General features: G+C 53.5%; 5 protein-coding genes across 7 annotated transcripts; 2 read left to right on the top strand and 3 right to left on the bottom strand.

Moving 5' to 3' along the window:
• The first annotated feature begins 272 nt into the window (after positions 1 to 272).
• Positions 273 to 890, top strand: LOC114793689 (polyubiquitin-like). Its single transcript, XM_028985786.1, has 2 exons — positions 273 to 344; positions 410 to 890. Exon 2 carries the CDS (start codon positions 417 to 419, stop codon positions 888 to 890), a length of 474 nt encoding a protein of 157 aa, XP_028841619.1. The 5' UTR covers positions 273 to 344; positions 410 to 416.
• Positions 891 to 3,793: 2,903 nt separating this feature from the next.
• On the bottom strand, positions 3,794 to 4,153 carry LOC114793732 (transmembrane protein 100). Its single transcript, XM_028985866.1, has one exon. It carries the CDS (start codon positions 4,151 to 4,153, stop codon positions 3,794 to 3,796), a length of 360 nt encoding a protein of 119 aa, XP_028841699.1.
• Positions 4,154 to 4,336: 183 nt separating this feature from the next.
• LOC114793653 (cilia- and flagella-associated protein 70-like) lies at positions 4,337 to 16,287 on the top strand. 3 transcript variants are annotated; one of them, XM_028985748.1, is made up of 26 exons: positions 4,337 to 4,355; positions 6,149 to 8,052; positions 8,738 to 8,921; positions 9,007 to 9,102; positions 9,185 to 9,252; positions 9,493 to 9,672; positions 9,746 to 9,931; positions 10,012 to 10,106; positions 10,180 to 10,279; positions 10,364 to 10,498; positions 10,575 to 10,718; positions 11,105 to 11,161; positions 11,229 to 11,320; positions 11,431 to 11,491; positions 11,637 to 11,831; positions 11,911 to 12,042; positions 12,142 to 12,270; positions 12,788 to 12,921; positions 12,988 to 13,103; positions 13,249 to 13,490; positions 13,574 to 13,726; positions 14,470 to 14,631; positions 14,695 to 14,784; positions 14,870 to 14,971; positions 15,039 to 15,086; positions 15,161 to 16,287. In XM_028985748.1, the coding sequence occupies exons 2-26, from the start codon at positions 8,008 to 8,010 to the stop codon at positions 15,266 to 15,268; spliced, it is 3,054 nt and encodes a 1,017-aa protein (XP_028841581.1). In that variant the 5' UTR covers positions 4,337 to 4,355; positions 6,149 to 8,007; the 3' UTR covers positions 15,269 to 16,287. The 3 variants fall into 3 exon arrangements, with proteins under 3 accessions (XP_028841581.1, XP_028841580.1, XP_028841582.1); XM_028985747.1 differs by lacking the exon at positions 4,337 to 4,355 and having other exon boundaries at positions 5,749 to 8,052; XM_028985749.1 differs by lacking the exons at positions 4,337 to 4,355; positions 6,149 to 8,052; positions 8,738 to 8,921; positions 9,185 to 9,252 and having other exon boundaries at positions 9,034 to 9,102.
• Positions 5,489 to 7,927, bottom strand: LOC114793670 (translation initiation factor IF-2-like). Its single transcript, XM_028985766.1, has 8 exons — positions 7,796 to 7,927; positions 7,672 to 7,727; positions 6,847 to 7,612; positions 6,698 to 6,770; positions 6,496 to 6,622; positions 6,348 to 6,425; positions 5,768 to 5,952; positions 5,489 to 5,687 (listed from the first exon to the last, which is right to left on the bottom strand). The coding sequence occupies exons 1-8, from the start codon at positions 7,906 to 7,908 to the stop codon at positions 5,544 to 5,546; spliced, it is 1,542 nt and encodes a 513-aa protein (XP_028841599.1). The 5' UTR covers positions 7,909 to 7,927; the 3' UTR covers positions 5,489 to 5,543.
• On the bottom strand, positions 15,305 to 18,660 carry LOC114793679 (ataxin-7-like protein 3). Its single transcript, XM_028985776.1, has 11 exons — positions 18,139 to 18,660; positions 17,940 to 18,072; positions 17,690 to 17,861; positions 17,518 to 17,615; positions 17,416 to 17,438; positions 17,299 to 17,344; positions 17,178 to 17,215; positions 16,993 to 17,061; positions 16,801 to 16,844; positions 16,437 to 16,573; positions 15,305 to 16,286 (listed from the first exon to the last, which is right to left on the bottom strand). The coding sequence occupies exons 1-11, from the start codon at positions 18,187 to 18,189 to the stop codon at positions 16,039 to 16,041; spliced, it is 1,059 nt and encodes a 352-aa protein (XP_028841609.1). The 5' UTR covers positions 18,190 to 18,660; the 3' UTR covers positions 15,305 to 16,038.
• Positions 18,661 to 21,978: the final 3,318 nt, after the last annotated feature.

The following is a 21,978-nucleotide window of genomic DNA, read 5'->3' as shown; positions in this document are numbered from 1 at the left end:
TGCGTCCGGGGAATCGAATCTGAATCTCGGCGGTATGAATAAAAGCGGCTCTGATTCCGGAGAATCGAATCTGAATCTCGGCTGAATAAAAGCGGCTCTGCGTCCGGAGAATCGAATCTGAATCTCGGCTGAATAAAAGCGGCTCTGCGTCCGGGGAATCGAATCTGAATCTCGGCGGTATGAATAAAAGCGGCTCTGATTCCGGAGAATCGAATCTGAATCTCGGCGGTATGAATAAAAGCGGCTCTGCGTCCGGAGAAACGAATCTGAATCTCGGCTGAATAAAAGCGGCTCTGCGTCCGGAGCTCCGCATCTTCCGGCGAGAGAAGCGACGTTCATCACAGGTACCGGGGAAATAAAGTCCAAGCGCTCTAAAAACGACTTTTTAACACGAAACGGTTTATTTCAGTGCTGAGATGGAGATCCAGATCGTTTCCTTTTCTGGTGAGAAGTTCTCCCTGGTGGTGGGCCTGGAGACCACGGTGGGGGAACTGAAGCAGAAGATCCGTCAGCGCTGCAACCTGCCGCTCCACAACGACCTGAAGCTGTCAGCTGAGAACGGCCAGAGGAGCGTCCTGGACCAGGACAGCAGAACCCTGGTCTCTCACGGCCTCCAGCACGGATCCCAGGTCATGGTGCTGATCACACAAGCTCAGCCCTTCCAGGTGTTCCTGAAGAATGATAAAGGCCAGGTTCACACCTACGACGTGACCCGGGAGGAGACGGTGAGCTCCTTCAAGCAGAAGGTCTTCAACAAGGAGCGGGTCCCTCTGAGTCAGCAGCGACTGATTTATAATGGGAGGCAGATGGAGGACGGAGGGACGCTGTCCCAGTACAACGTTGGTCCAGAGAGCACCATCTTCCTGGAACTGCGCCTCAGAGGGGGCTGAACGTACAATATTCCATGTATTGTGGGAATATAAGATGTGTATTACATTATCTGCATTATTAATATCTGTGTCTTGTTATCGCTAGTCTGCTGTTTCTATTAAACCAACTTTTTCAGTCGATGCCTGTATTTATTTCACATCCATGCATCACATACATTACCGTTACAGATTAATAATCGATTAGATTACTGTTACATATTTAAATGTTACATAATTGCACAGTAAAACTGCGTAGATTTAAATGAACTCTGTACAGAGAGTATATGAGCTCCAAAGCAGAGTAGGATACAACACTTACAGTGTAAAGTCTGTAAAAGGTAACACGCCCATCTGGGTGGTAGACAGGTGGCTCTGTTCTGCTTGTAGAATGTAAGGAACATGTTCCTGTGAGGGGCTGAACCAACTCTCACTGATTCTATCATTACTTCTTCTTGTAGATAAATGGAGAGTCAGCAAGAAACCGCTGGAGACTTTATACCAATGATACAAGATCCTAAAAACTACTTACAAACATATAACACATTTTAAATATATGCCATAATCATAAAAACAAAAAAAGATCAATTCTTGCATTTTTTTTTCTAATCTCAACGCTAAAAGTAAATTAATAATAATTATTATCAGTTCAGGTCTCAAGGGTAAAAACTGATAAACAAGATTTACCACGTTAAACATCAAAGCCAGCAGGGTCCATGTTGGTCCGAGTCATTTACATTATGGGCTGTGTGGGTCACATGGGTCAAATTAAAATGGGGATCATGTTTACCACCTTAATTTGATTTGTCATATTTATTTCTGAATGATTTGGAGTGGGCTCGTGTACCCTCTGTACAGAGTTCATATTTACAGCAAGTCCCTGGTTCAAACCCCACTTACAACCATTGTGTCCCTGAGTGTCTCCAGATGGGGACTGTCCCTGTTACTACTGACTACAAGTCTCCCTGGTAAATACTGTAAATGTAAAAGTACAGAATGTTCAAGATAGTTGCAGGTTTTGTCCAGCAGATGGTGACGAGAGGCCTGATGATTTGAATACAGAAGCTTCAACCGCGGCCTGTGAACAGGGCTGATCTGGCGGCTTTATTGTATTTTATTGTATTTAAATGTATTTGATGGAATGGTACAATAAGGGCATGAAGATTTGCAAGGATCTGTTTGTTGACCATAGGTTTGCATGGTTTGAACAGATTTCTGAAAGGTTTAACCTTCCCAATTCTCACTTTTTCAGATACCTGCAAGTAAGACACTTCATTGGCTCTTTAATACCAAATTTCCCTGAGGCGCCTGCTGTAAACATCCTAGATAATCTCCTGTTTGTTCCCGCTGCGTAAAGGCCTAATATCCACTATTTCCGGTGGATTGATGGGTTCGAGTTACACCCCTTTGTGTAAAATGAAAACTGCTTGGGAGAAAGATTTAAACTTATCACTGTCAGATGATACTTGGAATTCAATTCTTCAGCTTGTCAACTCAACCTCCTCATGTGGCCGCCACTCTTTATTACAGTTGAAGGTCGTACACAGGGCTCATTTCTCCAAACTTAAACTCTCCCGTTTCTACCCAGACGTTGGTCCCTGCTGGGATAAATGTAAAAGCGGAGAGGCGTCTCTTATTCATGTGTACCGGACATGCCCGAATTTGGAAAAATTCTGTAGGGACGTTTTTAAAACCTTGAACCAGACCCTCTGATCGCTCTTTTCGGTATCACTGAGGAGGAAGATGAGCGTCTAACTCCAGCTAAATATCTTTTGCGACACTCCTGGCCAGGCGCTCTCTTTTATTCAAGTGGAAGGACTCCACGTCACCCACTCGCTCCCAGTGGCTCAGAAATATTATGTCCTTTTTGTCCCTGGAGAAGATTTTCCTATACATACATTTATAGTTTGATTCCTTTCTTATTTAATGTCTGTTTTTGTTTTTTTTGCCTTTTTTATGCATGTAAAGCTGGCTTGGCGTCAGGGAGGGGTCGGGTGGGGTGGGGTGGGTGCTATAGGGTTTATAAGGGGGTTATAAAATTTACAGTATATTGAAACATCACATGTTTACCCTGTTATATCCCTGTTAAAAACCAATAAAAATACAGTTACAGTCCCTGACTGCACATTTCTTTTTGATTTGTGACACCGCCTGTTCCTCCATCTAAAAGGCGGAGATGGAGATGTTGTCTTGAGGGGCTCGTGTATTTGGGGGCAGCGGGGGTCCCGTCCCCACACACTGCTCACCAAGCGCTGAATACAGAGGACACGTGTCACCGTGTGCTGTGCTGCAGAGGTTCACTATGACCACCACTTCACTTGAAATACAGAAGTATATTAAAGCTCATTACCAGCAGCATGTAAATGAAGAGGACGCCGCTGGACAGCACGTGGGACGTTGGGGCTTGACGTGTTCCGTCCACGAACGGAAAGGCGGCATCAGAGCAAACCGACAGAAAAACAGGCGGAGACCTACAGAGTTATGGATTTAATATTTCCCATCATGGTACAGGTAGAAGGCACGTAGATGAGTGTCTTGACTGTGTCAACGTCCTTCCCCTGGGTCGCGTCCCCGACATGTTCTCTCCAGACCAGGCATGTGTTGACATCAGCGTTGACCTAGAACGCGACCGGCGACTTCACTCTCCATCTTGCGGCCTCAGTGAGACCAGACGGGGACTCGTGTGATCCTGAGAAAGCCGGAGTGCTCGGGGGGACACCGGGGTCCCCAGGAACCCTGACAGGCCTGCAGCTTGATCAAAGGCACTGAAGTGGGATCGAGAATGGAACGCAGGTACCTGGAAGAAGGACGTCTCTCATCGTCCCGTGTTCTTCCAGAGCCGACAGATCCCCTGCGTAGAGTCGCGAGCCGCGGGACGGTGTCCGGGGACAAACCGTATTTTACACGTTCCACCTTCACTACGCGTCTCATAAGGGACACTGGTCAGAGCTGAACGACCCGCCCTCTTTCTTTTTCCGCCGTTTCTTCTTGTGGGTGGTCCAGCAGGCCATCGCCATGACAACCAGAAGCAGGCCCACGACGAGCAGCACGACGGACACCACCTTGGTCTGAGGCAGGTCGTTGTAGGCGCAGGTCACGGCCGTCCCCGCCACGCCGATCACCAGCGAGATGACGCCGAACGGGAAGATGCAGCGATACCACGACTTCTCCATCCCGCCGGTGGCCTGCGAGAGGCGGTCCAGGGACGACAGCACGTCCGCGCGTCTGCTGCTTCCATTGGGCGTGGCCGAGGCCTGGCTCTGCGCGCTGGGGGTCTCGCACCCCATCCTCTCAGGAGACAGAGGCGTGGCCAGCTGGCACCAGCCGGCGGCGGCTTCTTCAGCAGGTCGCGGGAGCCATTCTCCCCCTCTCCCTGTCCCTGTCCCGGTGCTGCACTTCCTGTCTCTGCCGCTGCATCGCGCTCAAAACCTTCTTATATCCGGCCCAGGGTGGGGGTGGAGTCAAGGGCCGTCTTCATCCTGCGATTGGGTGAGTGTCCTGGGGGTGGGACCATGGCTCACAGTGGGGCGGAGGAGGTTTTAATGGGGGATCTATCACACACACACACACACACACACACGGAGACAGAACAATGAGATGCTACTTATCAGAGCCGAGCATGCGCAACCACACACACACACACACACAAACGCATCGGATTACACGCCACTACCCGCCCACTCACGCACACACACACACACAGTCTCCCGTTAAACAACAAAGGGACGGTGCGCCACGGTCTTTACAGGGTTTCAGCTTCTGTTGGTTCTTTTTATTATTCTTACTCTGCAGTCACTAAAAAGGTCGAAGGTTACCCTGTGCGCGCACGCATCAGAAAATACATTTATATTCATAATTCTGCCGCCTGTGATGCCGTATAAAAGGCGTTTAGCTGCGTGGGAGTAGCGCGGTGGAGCAGGAGCCCCGCCCCCGAGCTGCAGGACGGGGACAGGGTGGAGGGGACGTGTGACTCATCCCTGACTGAAGATTAGTGACAGATAAGCACGTGTGGCACCTTCATTCTCCCAGAAAATATTGTTCCTCTGTGGATCCATAAAACCCGTTCATGACCATTGTTCTTCCTAATCGTAACGGACCTTTTGTGGTTAAGGTCACGGTCAGGAACGCCTCAAGGGATCTGATTCGATTTCGGGGGGGTTAAAGGTCACTGGCGTATAACCGAAACGAGAGTTCCAGTTTACACATGGATTTGAGAATATCATGATGAATGTTTTTTTCTGGTTGGAAGCTCCATGGCAACATCTAGAACCATTTTCAGGGTCTAAATACAGCAGTTCAGGCCTCTCCGTTCTGCACCCTGACAGGAGAACCGGTGTGTGTGGGTGGGTCCAGACTGTCCAACAGGTGGCGCCGAGTTCACACACTCCTCCACACAGAGCAGCGTGACTCACTGGCTGTGTGGGCACGGCCCTCCGGCGCGAAGATAGCTCCGCCTCCCCTCGCGGCCGTTATCACAGGATCCGCCTCCTCAGGCTCTTACTCAGCGACTCGCACCTGAAGGTGAAAAGGTCCACATCCGCCCACCCCGGCACGCTGCCAAACACCCACAATGCACCGAGACGCACTGCACAAGGCAGCTCTGACGCCACAAAACACAAGCAGTCGTTTAATCCTTTATTCAGCACAGCGATGCGGTGGATCACATGACGCCGGGGATTATGGGATATGCGGCCTGGAGTCCAGCACCAGAGAAGGAAAGCGGGACCCGCCTTCAGCAAGCAGGGAGTAAAGGCCCCGCAGACGGGCGGCGCTCAGAGAGGACGGAGGCGACTGGGCGGGGCTTAGGGCTTCAGAGAGGACCTGAGGGAACACACCCATCATACATTGATGCAGCAGTTCCGGCGAGTAAATGTAGAAAATACTTCCTGCTTTAGTCTCACCTGCTGCAGGTGCAGCTCCTGCTCCAGGAGCTCCACCCTCATGCGCAGCAGCTCCACCTCCTGGAGCTCCGATTGGCTGCGGTAGATCAAAGCAGGAAGGAGGCGGGGCTTCACCTGACCGCCCCAGCCCGCCCTCCTGACGGGACACATCCCTCTAGACACAGACTCGTCCACGGCGTTCAGCTCTGTGTGAAGCACGCACACAACACACGTCACACAACAACAACACACACAGACGCGTCACACGCACACAAAACACAGACACGTCACACACAGACACACACAACAACACACAGACTGACCGACAGGTTTGTGTGGACATCAGTACTGTATGTGATTTTGCGCTATATAAGAAATAAATGTAAATGTTGTTGTTATCAGTGTATAAACGAGCGCCTGGCGTGTGATGGGCGGAGCCTGCTGGTGGAGGAGTGGCGTGTGGGTGGAACAAGCCGTAATTTCATCCTGCAAATCCATCAACCTGCCGACCTTTAACCTCCACCAGAGATGGAGGATTTCTTCCGATACGGCACACACTTTTATTAAGGACGTCTGCTGGAAACGTGACTAACAGACGTACCGGTTCTGAGCTGCGCCGCTTCTGCACAAACGTCCACCATCATCTTCTCCAGCCGCTCCAGCATCGCGTCCGATTCGCCTGAAACACACAATCAGCAGCTGGACGCAGGTTCCCAACACCAGGGACTTCAGGGACTAAAACCACAAACCCGGCCGCACTCCCATCATGCTCAGCTCCGCGTGGTAGCAGCGCCTCAGAGCTCCGCCCAGCCGGGCCAGCCGGACCGCCTCGCACCGGGCGTCCGCGGGGACCAGGGGAGGAGCTGGAAGCAGGACCTGCGGGGTCGAGGAGGAGAAATGTTAATAACGGGAGATATATCACAATATGGTGGTAATTAAAGGTCCACACGCCTGCAGCTTCTTAACGAAGCGTCTCCGCTCTGGAACCGACTGGTGCTGCCGGGACACGACCTCGTCCCACAACCTACAAAATATTCACAAGACATTAATAACGCGGTCACGGGAGCATCAGGGGCGTCACCGCCGCGCCGGGTACTGGCCTGTCCTGGCGGGCGATCGGTGCGGCCCAGGCTGGCGAAGGCGGAGCACTGCAGAGAGGAACTGAAGACGACGATGTCCTCCTCACTGATGAAGGCCCATCGCTGAGGCTGAATGGACGAGACGGAGCTGCAGGCGGCTGCAATGTCGTCGCCTGGCTCTGGCTCGTCTTCGCCACCCGCTCCCTGGATGGAGGACTGGCCACGCCCGGCCTGGTGGCAGCTCCAGCTGAAGACGATGACTTCCTCACTGATGAAGGTCCACTGCTGAGGCTGGATGGAGGACACAGAGCTGCAGGTGGCTGCAGGGTCATCGCCCGGGTTCGGTTCATCTTCGCCACCCGCTCCCTGGATGTAGGACCGGCCACGCCCGGCCTGGTGGCAGCTCCAGCTGAAGACGATGACTTCCTCACTGATGAAGGTCCACTGCTGAGGCTGGATGGAGGACACAGAGCTGCAGGTGGCTGCAGGGTCATCGCCCGGGTTCGGTTCATCTTCGCCACCCGCTCCCTGGATGTAGGACCGGCCACGCCCGGCCTGGTGGCAGCTCCAGCTGAAGACGACGACTTCCTGACCACTGATGAAGGTCCACCGATGAGGCTGGATGGAGGACACGGAGCTGCAGGTGGCTGCAGGGTCGCCGCCCGGGTCCGCTCCCTGGATGGAGGACCGGCCACGCCCAGCCTGGTGACACCGCTGCGAACCCGCATGGCCTTCTCCAGCAGTCGGTCCAGCAGATGGAGATCTTGGAGCTCCTCAGGAGGAAGATCTGGACCTGAACATTTAACAAATACTCACAAAACACACTGAAACAAAGAAGCCACTTACCCTCCGCCGGGCCCGGTTCCTCCGAGGCGCTCGCTGCTTCCACCAGGCGCGTCTCCCTGGAAAAAAGAGCCCAGCGTGAGCTGGAAGGTCCGGGCGGGAACCTGCGGGACCGGGAGCCGCTCACCTGCCGCGCAGCAGCTGCCTGCAGCGCCGGACGCTGGCGGCGATCCGGGCCTCGTCCTCCCCGCACCGGCCCCGCAGCTCCAGCACCGCGTCCACGGCCGCGCCGGGCGCCATGTTGGGACGCGCTGCCAAATCTCGCGAGAACGGGGAGCTGGTTGCCGCGGCAACGGACCGACGCAGCCGAGGGGCCGCTGGCGAAGTAAATTCATAAAAATGTCGCTTCCTGTACAAATAATGGTCCTGCGGGGCCGCAATTTGGTGAGAACGTTTCGCTTTATTCCACATTTCACACCTTTTTACTTTTTACTTTACTTTACTTTACTTTACATGGCAGACGCTTTTATCCAAAGCGACTTACAAGAGGAACCAGCAATTTCCCTTCGGTTGATTTTGAGTTAAAAACTAAGAGCCCTGAGAAGGCCGAACTTGTCACTGGGCTTCCGAACGTCCGTGAAGAGGGGATTTTCAGTCTGGTTTTGTGTGCAGATCTGAGAGGGCGTGCAGGAGTGTATCTGGCTAGTAGTGTGTTGGTGTAAGAGGGAGAACTTCCATTTACCGCCCTGTAGGCAGCATCAAGGATTTAAACTCGATGCGAGCAGCTACCGGGAGCCGGTGGAGAGAGGTGAGAAGAGGCGGGACGTGGGGGTGTTTCGGCTGGTTGAAGATGAGGCGAGCTGCCATATTTTGGACCATCTGGAGGGGTTTTATGGTGACTGGAGAGGCTCCAGCCAGGAGGGAGTTACAATAGTCCAGTTTAGAGATGACCGTTGCCTGGACGAGGAACTGCGTAGCCTGTTGTGAAAGAAAAGGCCGAATCTTGCAAATGTTGTAGAGAGTGAACCTGCAGGATCTGGAGATCGCAGCAACGTGATGTTCAGACTCAGTTTTAAAACTTGCGTGGCTCCAGTTTTAGGAATAAAAGTGGTGTTGTTTGTGTCAGCAGAGAGGCTGCAAGGCCGGGTCTTTCCTCAGCCTCGTGCGGGCCGAGTTCAACCACGCCGTGCTGGGAGACTCCCAGAAGCTCCAGGTGGCTGCAGATGGAGCTGTGGACTTCAACCTGGCCTGCAGCTTCGAGTGCTCCGACCTGCTCAACACCCTGGACGACGTGGCGCACAAACCCGTCATCTGTGAGAACCTGCTGCCTACAGCACACGTCCCCGCCGGCAACACCGGGCTTCCGAACGTCCCACGACTCGTAACTTCTGTTTTCAGTGAGCGTCCTCGAGGTCCTGGCCAAGGAGAAGAAAAAGGAGGAGAAGACCCTCGTCCTGGGGCAAGCCGCGGTGGACCTGCTGCCCCTTCTGCGCGGTGAGAGCAGCACCAGAGGGTTTTTGCCGCCACGAGTGTCTCGGTGACAGGCGTGACCGTTTCCCTGTGTTGCCGGCCGCAGGTCGGTGCAGTTTCTCCGTCTCTGTGCCGCTGTTCCCGACACCGGCGCTGCCCACCAACGAGGACACGGTAACCCACCACGTCCTCACCGCATCACTTCTATCTGATGCCGGGTACATTTCACAACCAGAGCTCAGTGAAGTGATTGTCATTGCGAAACACTGCAGCGCAGCACACGGTGACGCGGTGAAATGTGTCCTCTGTATTTAACCATCACCCTTGGTGACAGTGGGCACCATGACAGGCACCCAGGGACCAGCGTGTGGGGACGATTAAGAGCTGTGTGTGTGTGTGTGTGTGTGTGTGTAGACCATGCTTGATGTCTCCGTGTCTGTACCGGAACCGCTGCTCCCAGATGACCAGGTGTCTCAGTCCAACCTGCTGAAGGTCACGTTGGAGACGGCGTATTCGGTCCCAGACGTGTGGGTGGCGGCCTCAGGAATCCCCTGCAGCTACGTGGCGGCGCTGCAGGTCCCCGTCACCGCGGAGGTATGGAGGCGGGATGGAGCTACGGTGTTGAATATATGTGCTGGTTTTAATCTGAGTGTTGGTGGCACCCCAGCGGGAGCAGATCCTGATGTTCTCTGATGGAACGCTCAGAATGGGGGGTCAGAGGGAACCTCTTCCTCGACCCAAAAAATGGCCTGCAGGTCCTGAGTTCTGCCTGAGTTCGGCTCAGAACATCCCAGAGTCATGGATCCAGGAGGAGGCCGTGGATGAAGAGGACGGAGATCTGAGCACCCAGGAGGTGAGGTGATGGGAGGAGCTACGTTCTCTCAGGGGTTCCCTGGTGTTCTGTTCCACTCATGGTCTCCATCTGGGTCACAGGATAAGGAGTTCCGTCTCGATGTAGAAACCAACAAGAAGAGGGTGAGCTGGGATACGGAACGGCGCTGCCTCCTGGATGCTGGAGGTGTATCCTGGTGAGATATCATTCTGTGTGTGTGTGTGTGTGTGTGTGTGTGTTTGAGGGAATGACTGCTGGTGTTTCCTCAGTCTGAAGCGCAGGATCTTAAAGAGCCGCCTGTGGCCAGTGGAGGTGATGAGGTCACTGCAGAGCGACCTTCCTAAAGGAGGGAAGGGCAGGAAAGAGAAGGTGGGAGGAGAACAATGGCATGCCCACAATTCTTGGATTTGGTGCTGAATACGTGTTGGGTGTGTGTGTGTATGTAATTTACAGGGAGATGAAGAGCCTCAGATTTCCTTCCATGGTGTGGCATACGTTGACCTCACCCCCTTGCTGTACCCAGGTGCCACACGCATCCATGGCGCCTACAGGCTCCACCCTTTCTATGAATCAGACCTCCAGCTGAAGGTGAGTCCAGAACTTCAGAAACCTCAGATGTTGACGTGGGACCATCTGTAACACTCCTGTTCCTCCTGTTGTTAAGACCAACCGGAACCACAGCATTTTGCATGAAGCTTTTCAGGCACCGGCCACGCAGTTCAAAGGACCTCGCACCTCATCTTCCATTGGGTCCTTCAAAGCTCCTTTGTCCAAAGCTGTCAAGGAGACCAAGGAACCTTCTAAACAGGTAGGATAAAAACCTCAAGATCCAGCGCTACTTCGGTGGCTGTGTGGAGAATTTGTGATGATACCAAGTGAAAGTGAAGTGATGGTGAAACACTGAATCACAGCACACAGTGACACGGTGAAACGTGTCCTCTGTATTTAACCGTCACCCTTGGTGACAGGCGCCCGGGGAGCAGTGTGTGGGGACGGAACCTTCATCAAGGGGACCTCAGGTCCGCTTCCTTACCCACTAACACTGTACGTAAACTCGCTGGATGTAAAACACACAAATATTGACCAACATACCAGCTCCAGTCCAGTGTGAGCGTCTGATATGAGGGGAGGTGTGAACATCCGTCAAAACGTGGAATATGAATATTATAACCTGGCGAGTGTTGGTGTTCACAGAGTAAACCTGCTGACAGCTTGACTGAGGAGGCACTGGTGGTCAATGAAGAAGGCCAGGTCAGTTGCGTGTGTGTGTGTGTGTGTGTGTGTGTGTGCATGATTCTACTCAGACCTTCTTCTCTAGATGTTTGCAGATTCTAGAACCTACATTGTACTTGAAATTGCACTGGAGAAACCACTGGTCCCGAAGAAAGCCCCAGAGGAAGTGAATAAAAGGTGAAGTGCTGCACACACACACACACACACAATAAAATCTTTTTCATAGTACCACAGTGAGCAGGATGGCCCCATATCTGGAGAACAGTTTTTCTCATTTATGGTTTCAGAGTGGCAGAGCTGATTCATCCAAGACCAGCCCTACCTCCCAGACTGTGTGGAGCAGAGAGAGTAAATCATCACACACACAGCAACCTCACCCTCCACTTTCGAACCTGCTTCAATCGACATTCTACTCTCTACTGCCCCCGGTGGACATGCTGTAGCATGACGCTCCTCACACTCACACAGTTCTTATAGGCGCGTTTCTCTCCAGGCTGTGCAGGACTTCCACTCTCAGATATCCAGCATTGCAGAGCATGTTCTGCAGCAGTACCAACAGCAGTTCGGGGCCCCGCCCCCCGGCCCCGCCCCAGCCCTGGATATCAGCTCTCAGGAGCAGCGCAGAGCTCAGCTTCTGGGAGAGCTCAACTACTCGGGCAAATACTTTTCCTTTAAAGAGCAACTGAAGGTGAGTAGTGTTGGGGAGAACGGTGGGGTCTCTGACGATGGTGAGTTCTGTCCCCGTCCCATGTGACTGTGTGGAACAGTACTCGGTGGTGCGTGTGGTGCGGGAAAAGATGCTGAGAAGTGAAGCCTTCAGGGAACCAGAGCAGCTTCGCGCCTTCCTCAGTCAGCTTTACATCTTCCTGGTGGACGAGATGCACGTAGCCCTCAACAAGGTGGGCATTTCATACGTAACGTATAGAAACCGTGCGTACACTGCTAAGTATATTAAAGCCAGGATGTTAAATGTCAGTGGCTGTCCCCACCATGTCCAGCCTCTGTCTGTGGATGCTGAGGTGCTGCAACACCCCCCACCACAACTCAGCTGTGTTCAGATCCGACAGTTTGCCCGAGAAGCTGAGATGAACCAGGATTATGCCCTCGCCAAACACTACTACTTAGAGGTATATACACACACACACACTCACACACACACTCACACACTGAACTGAGCTGCAAAGTAGGTGTGGTGGGCAGTGGCGGCCTAGCAGGTAAGGAAGTGGACCCGTAATCGAAAGGTTGTGGGTCCGAATCCCCAACCGCCAAGGTCCCCTTGATGAAGGTACCGTCCCCACACACTGTACTGTACTAAATCTATTGTGTAGTATTTACATTTACAGCATTTATCAGACGCACTTTTGCAGAGCGACTTACAGTTAGTAGTGACAGGGACAGTCCCCCCCTGGGGACACTCAGGGTTAAGTGTCTTGGTCAGGGACACGATGGTAGTAAGCGGGATTTGAACCTGGGTCTTCTGGTTCATAGGCGAGTGCATTACCCACTATGCCACTACCACCCCACTGCTGCTCCCTGAGCACCTGTCACCATGGGTGATGGTTAAATACAGAGGACATGTTTCCCTGTGTCACCGTGTGCTGTGCCGCAGTGTCTCACAATGTGTGTTTGTGTGTGTTTCTGCAGCAGCTGGCTCAGGACCGCAGCAACGCGGCCCATTGGTTTGACTTTGGCTCATTCTGCATGTTGACCTCTGACCTCCAGAAGGCAGACGAGTGTTTTCGCCAGGCCGTGTCCGTTCAGCAGACCCACCTGCCGAGGTGAGTCCACGTGATGCTCGTCCGGTAAAAAGTATTTCTCCGTTTCATCTCACTTTCGGTTTACAGTCTGCTGATGTGCGGCATCCTGGCAGAGATGAACGGCCACACCGAGGAAGCAGAAGCCTTTTTGGAAGGAGCAACTTGTGTGGAGCCCAGCAGTGGGCTGTCCTGGACTTTATTTGGTGAGGAACATCTTGCTTCTCCCACTGAAAGCTGTGTTGGAATATTCACCACTGTTTCTGCTGACCAACGTTGCAATAATAAAATGATGAATTAAAGATCTTATCTAAGACAACACTCATCACCATTTTCACCGCTGCTTCACAGGACTGTTCCATCAGGGCCAGGGCAACAGCGTTCAGGCTGAGATGGCGTTTCTGGAAGCTAGCAAGCTGCACGCTGGAGGTCCTCAGAAAAAAACCCCAGAACTACAGACAGAGATTCTGCAAGAGGCACGGAAGGGGGACAACCGAGGCAGTGGAGGCCCTGATGAGAGGGCCGAGACCCCCCCGTCCACCACTATATACATGGCGGCTGCAGAGTTCCTGCTGGAGCATCATGCGCTGCAGGTCAGCACCAAGCCCACATCCACACGCAAGGTCCACTTTCACAGCGCCGGGTGTAGACGCTTCTCCACACGCTGCTTTCTCAGATGGCCCAGAGGGCCTTGTCCCAGGAGCTGCTGTGTCCCCAGGGGGGGCTGAGCGCCTCCTACCACCTGGCCCTGGCCCGCCTGCACATGCTCAGAGGAGAGTACGCCGACGCCGAGTCCGGCCTGCAGGAGGCGCTGAGGAAGACTGTCGAGGTGCGGCTCCGCCATCAAACACGCACTCGTTCCAGTGGGGGCCTGGCGGGTAAGGAAGTGGCCCCGTAATCAGAAGGTTGTGGGTTCGAATCCCAACCCACCGAGGTGCCACAGAGGTCCCGTCCCCACACGCTGCTCCCCGGGTGCCTGTCATGGTGCCCACTGCTCACCAAGGGTGACGGTTAAATACAGAGGACACATTTCACTGTGTCACCGTGTGCTGTGCTGCAGTGGATCACCATGAAAATCACTTCCCTTTCACTTCCCCCTCCTCTCATTTCCTGGTAGTGCTTCCTCCATTGCTTTTCGTCGATTGACTTAAGGAACTCTATAAAGACCGCTCCTTTAATGCGGAATTCAGCTCACCGACCAAACTTGGCCCTCGAATACAATATTAATCAGCATAGGTACGTCCTACGAGGGCATTACCCAATACTCCATCCCTCATTGGGTTGCACACCAATACTCTTAAAGCCCTCATCATAAACTGTTCTCTGGTTATGAAAACTCATAAATGATCTTGAGCTGATCATTCCTTTTTAATTAGGTGTGGGTTACCTTGAACGCCTTTCCATCCTTTTACCCCCAAATACCAGTCTTTCTAGGCCCTGATGGGCTACAGCACCTTTTTTACCGTGTAACTGTGTGAAAGGTCAGAGGAAACACTCACAAATACATACAATAAAAGCTTCATATATAGAGCAAGACTAAGCTCCTCCTCCTCCTCCTCCTGTGCCGCGTAGGACCCAGATGTTTGGGCCACGCACGGTCACCTGCACTACCTGACTGGTGCAGCCAGGGAGGCGCAGAAGTGCTACGAGAGGACGCTGCTGCTGGCGAGGCGGGCGTGTGACACGCACCTGGTCTACCTGCGCCTGGGCACCATCTACCTGCAGGGAGCGGAGGTACGAGGCGTGGAGGGGGGGGGGGGGGGCGACCTCTGACCTGTTCCTTCATCCTCTCTGCAGTTTCAGAAGGCCAGGCTGACGTACCTGCGGGCCTGCAGGGCGTCGCCATCCTGCCTCACCTGGCTGGGCCTGGGCGTGGCCTGTTACCGGGTAAAGACCACGCCCCATCGCTCGCTCAGGTGGTGCAGGCCGCCATTTATTATAATAACACAGGAATCATGTGTGTGAGTGTCAGATGGGGGACCTGGCAGAGGCTGAAGATGCCCTCACCGAGGCCAACCTTCTCAACAACAACCACCCGCTGGTGTGGGCGTACCTGGCACTAGTCTGCCTGCGGGTGGGTACGACAGGGTGTCCTTATACTGACCCGTCCAGGCAGATCATTACACGCTTGTATTTTCCAGACGGGGAGGAAGCTGGAGGCGGAGCAGTGCTATAAATACACGGTCAAGGTACAGTGATGCCGCTTCATCACGAGCAACAGCGTCTCCCGAATCTAACCCGAGATCTTCTCCCACCATCGCAGCTCAACTTACACAACCAGGAGCTTCTGCAGGAGATCAAGGGGCTGCAGGCTCAGGCTGGCTTCGGAGACCCCAGTTTTCAAACATTTCCTGCTCCTTATGGGCCATAACCGGAATATTTCTCAGTGACGTGAGATACACAGAGATTTTAAGTCCAAATATTTATCAAGGCTGACTTTTACATTTAAAACTTTGCAGATAATATTAAATACAAAATTGTCTGTTTCAGTGGGCCATATGTTATGAACATTAATAAACCAACCAACCCTGATACACAGACCCAAACACACAAATGCGTATGAAAAAAGGCTTGTAGCATCTTCTCCTGATTCCTTTTTCTCACACATCACATAACACACCAGGCATTTTAAACATGCCTGCAATATTACAATATATTATTTAGAGAAATAAGCATTCTTTAAAATGATCAGACGTTTTTTTTAGTTAAGTCTGAGTTAACCAAACATGGACTTCAGCCATTTCAAGTACTTGCATTATTATGAATATTACGATAAGCATTACATAAAACCATAAAACATGAAATCAAACCAGTTGAGGCTCAATGACAACATACCAGAATACCGGCATACAGGAAACCACACTGGTGGTGACGGGCAGATGCAGCGAGACACTGGGGAGGCATCCAATAAGGACAGGAGAGAGACAGGATCCACGATGGAATGTTCTCACGCACGCACGCACGCACATCACATAACGTCCACACACACTTATACGTGCCGCACAAACGGCACGATCCACACGTCCGAGTGTAGCTCCCTCACACACACACGTGTGCAACATGAGGCAAAAGCATGTAGAGATGGCACCCCACTGTCCCCAACATCAACGTATTTACACGGTGAGACCCTGCGAAACGTCTTCAGTTCAGCTCGTCGTAGCTGCTGAGGGCCGAAGGTGCTGAGAACTTGGGCTTTTTCTTCCGGTTGGGGATGGTGAGGGCCGCCTGGGAGGAGCTGGAGCTGCTGCTGCTGCTGCTGCTGCTCCCCACCCCGGCGTTCACCGCGCCGCTCCCCCTCTCCGGTCCCCGCTCTGCCACCGCGCCGCCCACGGACACAGAGCCAGGCTTCTTCTTCTTCTTTGGTCTCTTGGAGTCAGAGTTATTCGTGCCTTATGGAGAACAATAAACGTTTATTAAGAAACACGTGTGGTTGGTGCAATTGATGCAAAAGTTATAAGCAGGAGTAAAATATATTTACAAAAAGCATAGAAACCATAGAAACCCGGTTATTGGAACATTGCGTGTAGGATGCGGCTTACTGGCTTTCGAGGAGGCGGAGTCAGAAGGGGAGATATCTGATGAACCGTCCCACACAAAGCGACTCATGAGCACCTGTCCGTCAGCAGCGTCGTAACCGTCACTCTCCACCACCGAGTCTGGATCCGGCAACGTCGACCTGCCAGACAAACGCCGTGCTGACATCTCCGACCAACCCCTCTCACCGTGACCTTTCACCTCGCATCCGCTACTAACAAGAACCCCGCGGAACAGAGAGCCCCGATCAGCCCTACAACCGACGGTAAACCATGCGTCTCTCACGCTCACACCGCAGCGGCGTCTGGCGTCCTCTGGTCTGAGGCCAGAAGATCTAAAGGAGCCGTAACTCCAAAATATTCTTCTTACCTGGTGCACATCTTCTTTGTGTGTTCTGACACAACCCCGCATTGCTGAGGGAAAAGGAGACCACACACACACACGCACACACACACACACACACACACACACACATTTAGGAGAAAATTGGAGAATTCCGCTTAACTAATCAGAAGAAATTGACTGAGCTGGACAGGAGCTCTGGATGTCGGGGGGACTCACCGTGGTCAGTAAAGACCTCAGCTCCTCCGGGCCGAGAGTTTCGTAGTTGATGCCTGTGCTGTAGTTATACTGCAGCGGGAAACACACACACATTAATCATTAAAGCAGAAATCTCCGTGTTTCGAGAAGATGGACCTTCAGAATAAGTAATGAAATGCAGTGGGGAAGAGGAGGAAGTGGCGCACCTTGTAGAGGTCGGGGTTCATGCCAGTACCGAGTTCCCCTGCAAACGGTAAACACTTCTCATGAACGTTCTCCACACACACGGGCTCTTAACTGGGTCTCATGTATAAGGTCACATCTCACCGTTTTTATGTTTTAATGACTTGGACCTCCGGGGTGAATTAGGATTCTACAGTGGAAGTGATAATTAATAAACCTGATAAAATGGAAATAACGAAGCCCATGAACCCAGCAGGATACCTTCTCCGACTTCCTCTTCTTAGCTGTGAGGGAGACAGACAGAGGAGGTGATGGCATCATGTAGGACTGCAGTGGAAGAAGGGAAAACCCCACAAAGCCCACCTTTCTTTTCCGACCCGTAGGACCAGTCGTTGTCATTGAGGTCATCGTTGTCCTCCTGGTCACTTTCCGACTTGTTCATGTTGTTACTGCTGGCTATCCTGGTGGGGTAGACGGGGTTAAATGTTCCGAGTATAACTCCAGGCGGAACGTGGGGCGTTCGAGATGACCTCACCGGCGGTTGGCGATGCGGCTGCTGTTCCTGCCCATGCCCAGGCACTTCTCCAGATGTGGCGCGAAGCGCGAGGCCGCGATGCTCCGGCTGCAGTTCGGACACACGCACTCCTTGTTCTTCCACTGGTTGAACACCTGCCCAAATATATCTACTCCCGGCTGGTCCACAATTTCTGGTGGGAAATAGGACAGGATATCAGCACTGCACCAAATTGTACACCCCGCCCACTCGCCACGCCCACCACGCCCACCAAAATCCTTCATGCTCTCCTGGTCCGTCTCGTCCAGGAAGAAATAACCTTGTTTCACCGCCCTGTGCACCTCGAAACACAGGCCCAGGCAGGCGTCCTCCACCAGGTCCGAGTAGATGTCCTGAGCTAGAGTCTGAAACGTAGACATGGCGTCAGGAAGCCCCCCTACAAATTCACATTCACATCCACATCCACACACCTCCAGCTTGGTGCTGTCCAGGCCCGACAGAGACATGCCCTCCATTTTCATCTGAAAAGCTGCGCAGCGGAGCCGACGTCGCGTCTGCACGGCCGGGGGACCGGGGGACAGGACGTGAAGAGGAGAGACGAGAGTAAAAAACAGGGGGACGTACGACGAGAGACGATCAGCGTCGCATCTTCAGCTGAGAGGAAGCCATCAGAAACGCGCCCAGGACGCGCTGACAGCGCGGTGCTAACCCGGCTAGCCCGCTAGCGGCGGCGCGATGACGTCACGGGGAACGACGGCGGATACTTTGTGACAGTTCGTCTTCTATTGATCCCCCACGCGCGCCGCGTCCGTCCCTCCGTCCTGCGTTCGAGCTCCATGTAGACAATAATTCACCGTCATCACAGTTTAAAAAAGGTGCAGGGGTCTACCTCCGAAACACGACACGAAACTCATTAAAATGACGCTTGTTGACAAGAGCTGCGGAAACCGGTCGAAAGCGCCTTCACGAGGCAGGAGCGCCACCTGGCGTTCAAACCAACCACTACAAACCAAGCAGAGCGCCGCCTGGCGTTCCTACCGACCACTACTAACCAAGCAGAGCGCCCCCTGGCGTTCAAACCGACCACTACTAACCAAGCAGAGCACCACCTGGCGTTCAAACCGACCACTACTAACCAAGCAGAGCGCCACCTGGCGTTCAAACCGACCACTACTAACCAAGCAGAGCGCCGCCTGGCGTTCCTACCGACCACTACTAACCAAGCAGAGCGCCCCCTGGCGTTCAAACCGACCACTACTAACCAAGCAGAGCACCACCTGGCGTTCAAACCGACCACTACTAACCAAGCAGAGCGCCACCTGGCGTTCAAACCGACCACTACTAACCAAGCAGAGCGCCACCTGGCGTTCAAACCGACCACTACTAACCAAGCAGAGCGCCACCTGGCGTTCAAACCGACCACTACTAACCAAGCAGAGCGCCCCCTGGCGTTCAAACCGACCACTACTAACCAAGCAGAGCGCCCCCTGGCGTTCAAACCGACCACTACTAACCAAGCAGAGCGCCACCTGGCGTTCAAACCGACCACTACTAACCAAGCAGAGCACCACCTGGCGTTCAAACCGACCACTACAAACCAAGCAGAGCGCCACCTGGCGTTCAAACCGACCACTACTAACCAAGCAGAGCACCACCTGGCGTTCAAACCGACCACTACTAACCAAGCAGAGCACCACCTGGCGTTCAAACCGACCACTACTAACCAAGCAGAGCGCCACCTGGCGTTCAAACCGACCACTACTAACCAAGCAGAGCACCACCTGGCGTTCAAACCGCCCACTACAAACCAAGCAGAGCGCCACCTGGCGTTCAAACCGACCACTACTAACCAAGCAGAGCGCCACCTGGCGTTCAAACCGACCACTACTAACCCAAGCAGAGCGCCACCTGGCGTTCAAACCGACCACTACTAACCAAGCAGAGCGCCACCTGGCGTTCAAACCGACCACTACTAACCAAGCAGAGCGCCACCTGGCGTTCAAACCGACCACCACTAACCAAGCAGAGCGCCACCTGGCGTTCAAACCGACCACTACAAACCAAGCAGAGCGCCACCTGGCGTTCAAACCGACCCACTACTAACCAAGCAGAGCGCCACCCTGGCGTTCAAACCGACCACTACTAACCAAGCAGAGCGCCACCTGGCGTTCAAACCGACCACTACTAACCAAGCAGAGCGCCACCTGGCGTTCAAACCGACCACTACAAACCAAGCAGAGCGCCACCTGGCGTTCAAACCGACCACTACTAACCAAGCAGAGCGCCACCTGGCGTTCAAACCGACCACTACTAACCAAGCAGAGCGCCACCTGGCGTTCAAACCGACCACTACTAACCAAGCAGAGCGCCACCTGGCGTTCAAACCGACCACTACTAACCAGCAGAGCGCCCCCCTGGCGTTCAAACCGACCACTACTAACCAAGCAGAGCGCCACCTGGCGTTCAAACCGACCACTACTAACCAAGCAGAGCGCCACCTGGCGTTCAAACCGACCACTACTAACCAAGCAGAGCGCCACCTGGCGTTCAAACCGACCACTACTAACCAGCAGAGCGCCACCTGGCGTTCAAACCGACCACTACTAACCAAGCAGAGCGCCACCTGGCGTTCAAACCGACCACTACTAACCAAGCAGAGCGCCACCTGGCGTTTCAAACCGACCACTACTAACCAAGCAGAGCGCCACCTGGCGTTCAAACCGACACTACTAACCAAGCAGAGCGCCACCTGGCGTTCAAACCGACCACTACAACCAAGCAGAGCGCCACCTGCGTTCAAAACCGACCACTACTAACCAAGCAGAGCGCCACCTGGCGTTCAAAACCGACCACTACTAACCAAGCAGAGCGCCACCTGGCGTTCAAACCGACCACTACTAACCAAGCAGAGCGCCACCATGGCGTTCAAACAACCGACCACTACTAACCAAGCAAGCGCCACCTGGCGTTCAAAACCGACCACTACTAACCAAGCAGAGCGCCACCGTGGCGTTCAAACCGACCACTACAAACCAAGCAGAGCGCCACCTGGCGTTCAAACCGACCACTACTAACCAAGCAGAGCGCCACCTGGCGTTTCAAACCGACCACTACTAACCAAGCAGAGCGCCACCTGGCGTTCAAACCGACCACTACTAACCAAGCAGAGCGCCACCTGGCGTTCAAACCGACCACTACTAACCAAGCAGAGCGCCACCTGGCGTTCAAACCGACCACTACAAACCAAGCAGAGCGCCACCTGCGTTCAAACCCGACCACTACTAACCAAGCAGAGCGCCACCTGGCGTTCAAACCGACCACTACTAACCAAGCAGAGCGCCACCTGGCGTTCAACCGACCACTACTAACCAAGCAGAGCGCCAACCTGGCGTTCAAACCGACCACTACTAACCAAGGCAGAGCGCCACCATTGCGTTCAAACCCGAGCCACTACTAACCAAGCAGAGCGCCACCTGGCGTTCAAAACCGACCACAACTAACCAAGCAGAGCGCCACCTGGCGTTCAAACCGGACCACTACTAACCAAGCAGAGCGCCACCTGGCGTTCAAACCGACCACTACTAACCAAGCAGAGCGCCACCTGGCGTTCAACCGACCACTACTAACCAAGCAGAGCGCCACTGGCGTTCAAACCGACCACTACTAACCAAGCAGAGCGCCACCTGGCGTTCAAACCGACCACTACTAACCAAGCAGAGCGCCACCTGGCGTTCAAACCGACCACTACTAACCAAGCAGAGCGCCCCCTGGCGTTCAAACCGACCACTACTAACCAAGCAGAGCGCCCCCTGGCGTTCAAACCGACCACTACTAACCAAGCAGAGCGCCACCTGGCGTTCAAACCGCCCACTACTAACCAAGCAGAGCGCCACCTGGCGTTCAAACCGACCACTACTAACCAAGCAGAGCGCCACCTGGCGTTCAAAACCGACCACTACTAACCAAGCAGAGCGCCACCTGGCGTTCAAACCGACCACTACTAACCAAGCAGAGCGCCACCTGGCGTTCAAACCGACCACTACTAACCAAGCAGAGCGCCACCTGGCGTTCAAACCGACCACTACTAACCAAGCAGAGCGCCACCTGGCGTTCAAACCGACCACTACTAACCAAGCAGAGCGCCGCCTGGTCTTGTTTGAACACTTTATCATTTCCTGATTATTTGCTGTTTGAATGCTACTGTTTACCTAGACAATCTATAATTGATTTGAATAACAACCTCAGCTCTTATGTTGCTCCTGTGACATCACGGACATGTTGTTTTGTTGCAAATGGATGTACTGTACTTA

The sequence above is a fragment of the Denticeps clupeoides genome, chromosome 7 (genome assembly GCF_900700375.1).
Source record: "Denticeps clupeoides chromosome 7, fDenClu1.1, whole genome shotgun sequence".
Lineage (NCBI taxonomy): Eukaryota > Metazoa > Chordata > Actinopteri > Clupeiformes > Denticipitidae > Denticeps > Denticeps clupeoides.
The sequence above is the reverse complement of the archived record's forward strand: the minus strand, read 5'-3'. Positions and strand labels throughout refer to the sequence as shown.

Bases quoted from the DNA above. Each gene is read 5' to 3' on its own strand.
- LOC114793689 (XM_028985786.1), top strand. From the start codon at position 417: ATGGAGATCCAGATCGTTTCCTTTTCTGGTGAGAAGTTCTCCCTGGTG.
- LOC114793732 (XM_028985866.1), bottom strand. From the start codon at position 4,153: ATGGGGTGCGAGACCCCCAGCGCGCAGAGCCAGGCCTCGGCCACGCCC.
- LOC114793670 (XM_028985766.1), bottom strand. From the start codon at position 7,908: ATGGCGCCCGGCGCGGCCGTGGACGCGGTGCTGGAGCTGCGGGGCCGG. The intron at 7,613-7,671 runs GTAAGTGGCTTC...GTTCAGGTCCAG, and splicing joins GGAACCGGGCCCGGCGGAGG to ATCTTCCTCCTGAGGAGCTC. The intron at 5,953-6,347 runs GTACGTCTGTTA...TGCTTCACACAG, and splicing joins AGCGGCGCAGCTCAGAACCG to AGCTGAACGCCGTGGACGAG.
- LOC114793653 (XM_028985748.1), top strand. From the start codon at position 8,008: ATGTCGCTTCCTGTACAAATAATGGTCCTGCGGGGCCGCAATTTG. The intron at 8,922-9,006 runs GTGAGAACCTGC...TTCTGTTTTCAG, and splicing joins GGCGCACAAACCCGTCATCT to TGAGCGTCCTCGAGGTCCTG. The intron at 14,632-14,694 runs GTACGAGGCGTG...TCCTCTCTGCAG, and splicing joins TCTACCTGCAGGGAGCGGAG to TTTCAGAAGGCCAGGCTGAC.
- LOC114793679 (XM_028985776.1), bottom strand. From the start codon at position 18,189: ATGAAAATGGAGGGCATGTCTCTGTCGGGCCTGGACAGCACCAAGCTG. The intron at 17,062-17,177 runs GTGCGCCACTTC...TTCCCGCTGCAG, and splicing joins TGAACCCCGACCTCTACAAG to TATAACTACAGCACAGGCAT. The intron at 16,287-16,436 runs GTAAGCCGCATC...GTTCTCCATAAG, and splicing joins CTCCGCCTCCTCGAAAGCCA to GCACGAATAACTCTGACTCC.